Source organism: Macrobrachium rosenbergii, chromosome 3 (assembly GCF_040412425.1).
Source record: "Macrobrachium rosenbergii isolate ZJJX-2024 chromosome 3, ASM4041242v1, whole genome shotgun sequence".
NCBI classification, from domain to species: Eukaryota; Metazoa; Arthropoda; class Malacostraca; order Decapoda; family Palaemonidae; genus Macrobrachium; species Macrobrachium rosenbergii.
In genome coordinates, this window is record NC_089743.1 from 70,114,424 (window position 1) to 70,122,768 (window position 8,345).

Below are 8,345 nucleotides of genomic sequence, written 5' to 3' on the forward strand. Positions count from 1 at the left end.
GAGTGTTGATGACATAAGGTAGACATAAGGTAAAGAAGATAAAGTGGTAAGATTAATTAAAAATGTTTGAGTTAAGAAAAGCATGTATTACAGTACGTAGGCGGGAGTGACAGGTTTGGTATGAAAATGGGCCTTTATGGATACAGTGATGCAAGATGTCGGGGAAGGGAAATTAAACTTTATAGCAGGTTTTGGGATAAGGAAATAGTTGTGAAGGGTGTGTTGAAAAATTGATGTTTGTAGATGATACAGTACTTGTTAGGGATAGTGAAGATAAACTGCAGAAACTAGTGAGAGTGTTGGAAAATGATGCAGCAGTAGCTAGTGAGAGATGGAAAATGTTTAAAAAAGGAGGAAGTCGAGAGGAAATATGAGCAAGAATAAAGGTTGTGAGGGTAAATGGATGTCAGGAAGATGGAACAATGAATGTAGAAATGAATAGTGGAAGAATTTAAGCATTTGGTTCATAAAGGTATTAGGGATTAAATATAGGAAATTGTTATTAACTCTGCTCTATGTAAATGAAGTGTAGATGTTCAATATAAAGGAAAGGGAAATGGCAGTCTTTGAGAGATTGTTTGGATAGTATTTAAGATGAATGTGGACACAAGTAGAAGTGGTATGAAGGTGAAAGCAATTAAAGGATGGATTAATGTTTTGAGATCATGTGCCCATATGGAAAGAATGCAAGGTGATAGTTTGATGAAAAGTATGTGATCCTGATGTGTTTGGAGTGAGAAGTGGCAAAAAACTAGAAAGTTCATGGCAGATAGAATGAAAAGGCATTTCCTTTCTGATATGGAAAGGAAGGGTCTTAATATTCAGGAACTTTAGAGTAAATTAATTTAAATACTAAAACAATGGTAGCTGAAGGAAAATAATATTCAAGCATGTGAAGACTAGAGCAATATAAGTATGTAGTCATTTTTAAGTTAAGTTAATATTCACATGAGAAAAGAGATGGATGAACACAAATCTCTACCTATTTTCCTAATGTTTTGTAGTTTTGTTACAGAAAAATCTGTGAATACCATATATACTCGTGTAATATTCGACTCCATGTAATGTTCGACCCCCATTTTTTACTGCATATGTTAGGATGTTAGCATATACCCCATGTAATGTTTGAGTTTTCATTCTGACAATAATTCTATATATTTGGAATTAAAACATGATGGTAGCCTAGGTTATGTTAGCAGTGCTACTGTAGCCTAGTCTAAGATTCTCACATCTAAAAATTGAGTTTAACTAAGAGGCTAAAAGCTTAGAATATGCCTATAAAATAAATAAAAAATCAGTATATATTCATTTCAAAACAAAAGGAAAAAAACTTCCGACCTTCTTTGTTTACAATCGTTTTGTCATAACTACCGAAAGCTTGCCAAGCAACCACTGTAACTAGCTAACAGTATAATCATCATATACATTTCTATTCTTTAATTTCTCTTCAACCACTAAAACTAGCGAACAGTATAATAACCATTCATTTCTATGCTTTAATCTCTCTTTATCCAATTTCACTATTCTTTTAACTCTATTGCCCTGTTACTGTTTCTTAGATCAAAAGTTTTCAAAATATTTTTACTCAATACCCTTCAGTATGTTGTCAAATACATACAGGAAGTTTACTCCTAAATTTAAACTGCAAGCAACAATGTGCAAGCTGCTAACAAATATGGTATATCAGAAGAGTGTACGTGATTGGAGGAAGAAAAAGGAGAGTTTAAGTAAAATGCCATCCTACAAATGTTGACTTTAGTTGTCAGGAAATCCAAAGCTTATGGTAGGTTAAGCCTAGTCCCAAAAGTTTGCACTCTTCCAATATAGAAACAACATAACAATAATAAAAGATTCTCAGATAAGTAAAACAGTATTTGTATTTACTGTCTTTACAAAAATAAATAGTTTGTCAACTTCCATGGAAGGAAATGCTACTTTGTTGACTTCCTTGTTGGGAATTCAAAGCCTAGGCTTAGCCTAGTCCCAAAATCTAGCACTTTTCCAAAAATGACATTTATTAATTTGTATTTTTCATAACTAACAACTGAGGTCTTAACATTAATGCTTGTATCCAGAAATCATACAACGGTTCATTGTATGCGATCGTCATGGTCTCGCCGTATCTAGAAACCCCACGAACATACGCAGAGGCATTCGTGATTAAATCGTGTAATTTGGAACTGATAGTGAAGGAGGCATCATGCCGTTTCCATGCGATGGCAGAAATGAAAGAATGTAAATTTCAACTCTGCATTTCAAATACACATTTGCCAGAGTGACTCATTTACAATCTGTCAAAAATATAGATGCATTTCAAAATACATTTGCCAGAGTGACTCATCTACAATGTCTGTCGAAAATATGAAACAATTTGTGGTAAAAAGACCTAAATAACAGCACAACAAAGTTCTTGAACAGAATGCTTTTAAGAAGTCTTTGCCTCTGACGACGGATGAATTCGAGCTCTTCACAAGAAAAAGAACCAGTCAGCACATGTGTTGGAATTCTTTTCTTCAAAATAGGCTTCATGACGTGTTTAGAGTTTTCCTTTTCAATACAAATTACGTTTTTAATTGGTATACATCAGAAATCTTAATGTGTTAGTGTTATATTGCCCAAGAAAGTTGAAATCAGTACAGCCACTGAAGCTCACAGGTAGGCTAAAGGTGATGCAAGCGTGAAATTCCCTCGTGAGCTGTTTATCGGTCGGTGATCACATTCTCATGCTCCTTTATTAAATTAAGAAGCATTAAATGCTGAATCGCTATTGAGGTGCACGCTCCATATTCCTCTCTGAAGTTGCTTGGCGTGTTCCTAACTGTTTGTTTACATTTTTAGAAATCAGGACAGCAGATATCAAGTATACAAAATATACTACAGATATACAGTATCTTTTCTAAAAATAGAAGCATAAAAAGACAATTTAATTTAATATCACTGTAATAAAAGAAATTGTCTATGATACTGATACAGCCTTGTAATCATCGATTCCAGGCATTTCATTCCCAGTAACCGCATATGTTTATAAGCCTGTTTAACAGTGAGAAAGTCACGATGAGGGGGTTAGGGGATTTTGGGGCCATACAATTTCTGGATACAGCAGCCCTTCGTCTGGGACCAACAACGCGATTGCCTTACGTGGTGACAAATGCGGTCCTATGATTTCTGGATATGGCCCTAAGATAAACTTCTGGCGTCAGCTGGAATCTGGTAAAATCAATAAAATTGTATATGCAAGGGACTAGTGGCATCTGTCCTTAGTCACAAGTCATGTGGGACCACCCACACCCAAGCAGTACTCTGTGACTTCATCAGTTATTCTTCCAACCCAGGTTAAGCTGTCATAGTGGTGGTTAGAGGTGGACCTTAAATGTTAAGACCTCAGGTTTGTTAGTTATGAAAAATACAAATTAAATTAATTTAATAAATTTGTCATTTGTTCATATACAAAACAAACCCTTGGTCTTAACATTTGGATAGACTCACTCTTGGTGGAAGGTAAGTAAATTAACTGACTGGAGATTTGCCATGCCTGGTCATTCTTTTGAGTAAGAGAATTCTAAGAAACATAACCTTTATTTCTGAACCTCAGATACCGGCAGTCCCTGGTTATTGTCGGGGATTCCATTCTGATGGTGTGATGATAAGCGAAAATCATTGATAAACGAAAATCAGTGATTTTCGAGGCTTATCGACGCCTCTGTTAGGTATGTATCAGCGCTGACAAGTGGATATCGGCACTGAAAATCACTTATTTCTGTTGCTGGACACGAGTATAACGTTACTAACAAGACTTTTATCATTCTGTTTTACTTTTTTAACTAGGAGATGAGATAAAAAGATGGAGGGAAAGAAGTTATTCTATTGTAATTTGCCCTAGCCTGATTGATTGTCGCGTTGCCTAAGCCCACAAGAGATTTAAAATATTTTCTAAATATTGTTGGATCGGTATTAATTGCCTACCCAACGCAAATCATATTAATTAAAAGGCTTAATTATCGTGTAACCGAGCACTACCTGGGTACCTGAGTATTTTAATAGTTTTATCACAAAAAGTGCATTTAGTCATGAAAATTATATGAAAATACAGTCAGTAACTAGTGAATACAGTAAACCCCCGTATTCGCGTTCTCACGATTTGCAGACTCGTGCATTCACAGATTTCTCTGTGGAACGTATCTACCCGTGTAGTTGCCTCCAAGTGTTTCTGTCCTCCAGGAGTAGTGTGTAGTTTCTTGTGCCTTGTTTGTTGTTCATTGTGAGGAGCGCTACTCACTTGGTGATTGTCTTTGTTCATAACGAGCAGTAGTGTGGTACACATGTATGTTGGTGATCCCCTCTTTCCTTTTAGTGTGCCATTTTGAGTGTTGGCCAGCGTGTTCTTTTCTGAAGGATGAGAGCCTTGCATATCTTCTGTGTTCCTTAGTGTTTCTGAGTACATGTTAGGTGTCCTTTGTTTTTATCAAGGTGCAGTGTAGTGCCCAGGTATGTGTGACACCCCCCCGCCCTTTCTTTTGTGTGTATGGCTATGATGGAGGAGAGCATTAAACCAGAGTTTAGGCATTGTTCTGGTAAGGGCAAGACCTACAGTAAACCAGTTTTCAGACACTGTATCAACAAGGTTAGGTTGTGCAGTAAATTTCCCCCAATAGGGGCGTGGGGAATGTTCAAGGAATGACATGTGGGCCAAGTGTGAGGAGACATATGAAAGGCAATATATTTTCAAAGAAACTACATTAAGCCCTTCCCCTCCTTTCCATGATTACCTCTTCTCCAAGGCTTCCTCTGTCAGCGACATCCCTTGCATCTATCATCTTTTCCCGTGTCACCATCTGAGGAAGAACCAGTAACAGGCAAATGGAAAGGGTAGAAACAATGTAAAGAAGTTTAGACATCCTTTGGAAAAGTTTAAGAATCCAATATGACAGCCCATGAGTTTCTTAAGGGTGTCCCCACTCCCCCAACTTTGATGAGTAGGGATAGAGGAGGAGCAGCCTCAGCCTACAAAGTGGTTGAGGCCCCTTGCCTATCCCCCCCCCCTCCAACTCTGGGCCCATGGAAAACATCCACCAGTCCAGGGGCTGAGGAGGGAGGTTCCTGAGGTCAAGAAGTAGGGCAGTCACCCCACCCTTAAGCGTTGAATCGGTTTCATCAGGTGCCCTCTGCTTTCTAAGACTGGACGTCAAGAAATGCGTTGCTGCTTTCTTAGATTTAAGCCTAGAGAGGGGGGCCTATGCTCATTGTCTCTGAGGGTGGAATCACATTGATCTGAGTGGCAAGACGTGCTGGAAGCTGGGAGGCCTTGCTCTAACCCCACTGCTGGGTGACCGAGCCCCAAGAGGGGTTGACTCCACACCCTCCTGTGTGTTTTTATGGAGCAGAGGAGTGGACAGTGCCTGTCCAGAGGCAGGGATACTGACTGCCCTTCAGTGTGGTGAAAGCCCTGCTAGTAGTTAAACCATCTCCCGTTTGAGGAGCAGATCTGACTGGGACCACTGTTCATCTCACATTAGGCAGGACAGACCCTCGTCCCATTTCATCCCTGGCCTCCCTGATCTTCATGTTTTAGGGCAGAGTTACAACTAATGGAACCAGAGATCTCCTCAGCATGTCCTCCTGGAGGAGCACCCCACAGACCGGAATAAGGATAGGGGACGCTGGCCACTGGCAGACCTGTTGGTGGTGGTGGTGATCCATTAGAGAGGGGGACTTCATGGTTTCAGTGGATCTACAGGACGTTTACTTCCACACTCCCTTTTTACATGGCCTCAAGGAAAGACATAAGGCTCATCCCCAGGGGAGTGACATACCAGTCCAGGCTCTCTGCTTTGACAGGGCGGCAGCTCCCGACGCTTTACGAGAGTGTTCCAGCTGGTGTCCTTCTGGGCACAATCCAAGGGAATCCAACTGAATATAATGCGGAAGTGGACAGAGTACTTTCATTGGTGTCGGAGGGATTACGATCCCCTCAAGACGTCAGTGAAGGAAGCGGCAGATTCCCTGCTCTTACTGAGGTTAGATAAGCCCTTCTTCAGTGACTGCCATTAACTTAAGGGGTACAGAGTAGTCCTCGCACAGGTATTCTGGCCGAGGGGTATTAACCTGTTGAGATCAAGGAACTGTCAGCCATTATGTAAGGGAAGTAGCAGACTTCTTTGTCTACCTACGATGGGAGAAAGGCACCTAGGCTGCTGCAGTCAAGGGTTATAGAGCTGCCCTTGCATGGTGTTCTGGCTGCAGGGCATAGAATTCACCTATTATCTTATGGAGTATCCCCATAAGAGATGAGAGCCCTAGAGTGGGATGTGGCCAAAGTCCTCACCAGTTTGAGATGCCCTCCTCTATGAACCCCTGAAGAAGACTTCAGACAGAGACCTGCCCCTCAAGATGGAATTCCTTTGCCACAGCCAAGAGTGTCAGAGAACTGTATGCACTCTTACATGACATCACCCACTCCCAGGGGTGGTCATTCTGGTCTCTGGATTCATCCTGGACTTTGTAGCAAAGACCCAGAACCTTTCAGTAGCGTAGCACAAAGTCTTCTTAGTCCCATTGTGAAAGGACTTTTTTGGGGATGTCAAGGACAAGATACTCTTGCACACAGTGAGAGCCCTGAGATCCCACCTCTAGTGAACAGGCCCCCACAGACCCAACTGCAGGAGACTGTTGATCAGCATGGGATGAGAGAAGAGAGAGATCTCAAGAAACACAATCCCCTTCTGGCTGAGAGGTGATCATTGGGGTAGAATAAGGACTCATGGCTAAGGGGCATCAGATTGTCAGTAGCTTTCAAGAAGAGCCATTCAGTCCTACAAGTCCTGAAGGCAGGGGTCTGGAGAAGACGTCTCCTTCACTTCCTTCTACCTCAGGACCTGGCACACAAGTCCATAGACAGCTTCACCATGGACCCAGTGGTCAAAGCCCACTAGGTGATATCAGGAGTGTCTACCTTTGGGGCTCCACCAGGAAGGGACAGGAGGACATTGGGAATGCCAGACAGGAATGGGGAGTACATAGAAAATGATGTTCTAGTGTTACACCCAAGTTCTGGATGAGTGGAGGGTGTGGCCCTCGGAATGGGGGTTAGGTGCAACTTCAACTTTCGCAGAGGCACGCCCACCATTACTCCCCTACAAGAGAACAACCTCCAGCCTCCAAGTGAGACTCCATCTGTGAAAGTGTAGGTTTGTATTTGCGTCAGAACAAATACCAAATTCTAGAGTAATTTTTATTTTTTACCCTCCTCATACCACCCTGCTTAGTTTCAATCTCTCCCCAACTGTGGAGCAGAGCATTGCTGCAGACAGGCTGGTTCACATAATGGGAGAGTAAGACCAGCTCAGGTCACAGGTGACTATAGGCCTACTCGATAGCAATGTTACCTTAGATGATGATTCAGTGACAGCCAAAGCTCGCCAAGCGCAAGTAACTCAATCTATGAAAATGTAGGTTTGTATACTATGAAAAATACAAACAAATTACTTTGAATATGGTATTTTTATACCCCTTTACAAAAAGGGGGCGAATCATGTTTACAAGAGCTCCAGGGCCTGTTAACTATCTTGAACAGTTTGGTGAAAGGTACATAGAATTAATAAAATTGTCATATGTATTCAAGAATTAATAAAATTGTCATATGTATTCAATTTAGGAAGGCACTACTGGCCATGAAACCTGAATTTGATCTGTACATGGCAAGTTTGTGAAAATCTATGATCTTTCATGCCATCAATTAGGAAAAACTAATGAGTTCTTAAAAACTTTTTATTTCAGCTGCATAGGTAGAGCATTATTGCTAAGACACTGATGTCGTATTTTTATCTTTGCAGATGGAGGAAGTGATGGACCAAGTGGTAATAAATATCATATTTTTTCATGCTTTTCATATCCATCTCTTTTTGTGGTGTGATGACTGTTCATCAGTCTTATGTAAACATATTCAAGAGGCTGGCACATAAGAGCAGAAAGTTGTAATTTATATGCAAAGGTGAAAACAGTAGAGTTTAACATACTGTCAAGTAAAATTGTTGACAACAGGAAAGGACATGAATTGTAGTCCTCAATGACAGAGGGTGACTTTCCCATTTTTAGACCTTTATTATTTGAAGAACAGCTAAGCTCACACTTTATTTGCTAATGGAGAATTGATAATGTATTATCATTTGGGTCAGACAAACTAAAGTGAAAATCTGTATATTTTACATATTTCTTTTTAAACAAATATCAAATTTGCACATTCCTATGCTGATATATTCATATCAAAATTCTTATAAAACAGATTTTGATGTAAGAAAAACCTATTTTTGGTGGCTGCTGTGAGTCCTCAAAGGATTTACTCTCATGGG

The 8,345-nt window shown here is 40.4% G+C and overlaps 1 protein-coding gene across 2 annotated transcripts in view; it reads left to right on the top strand.

The window, feature by feature from the left end:
* The window catches only part of Nle (notchless), a 50,992-nt gene extending 43,119 nt beyond the window's left edge, over nt 1-7,873 (top strand). For both annotated transcript variants that reach the window (XM_067081519.1, XM_067081508.1), the window contains one exon: nt 7,830-7,873. In XM_067081519.1, the coding sequence (XP_066937620.1) occupies nt 7,830-7,842 (13 nt within the window). In that variant the 3' untranslated portion in view covers nt 7,843-7,873. The remainder of the gene's footprint in view (nt 1-7,829) is intronic.
* The last annotated feature ends 472 nt before the right edge of the window (nt 7,874-8,345 follow it).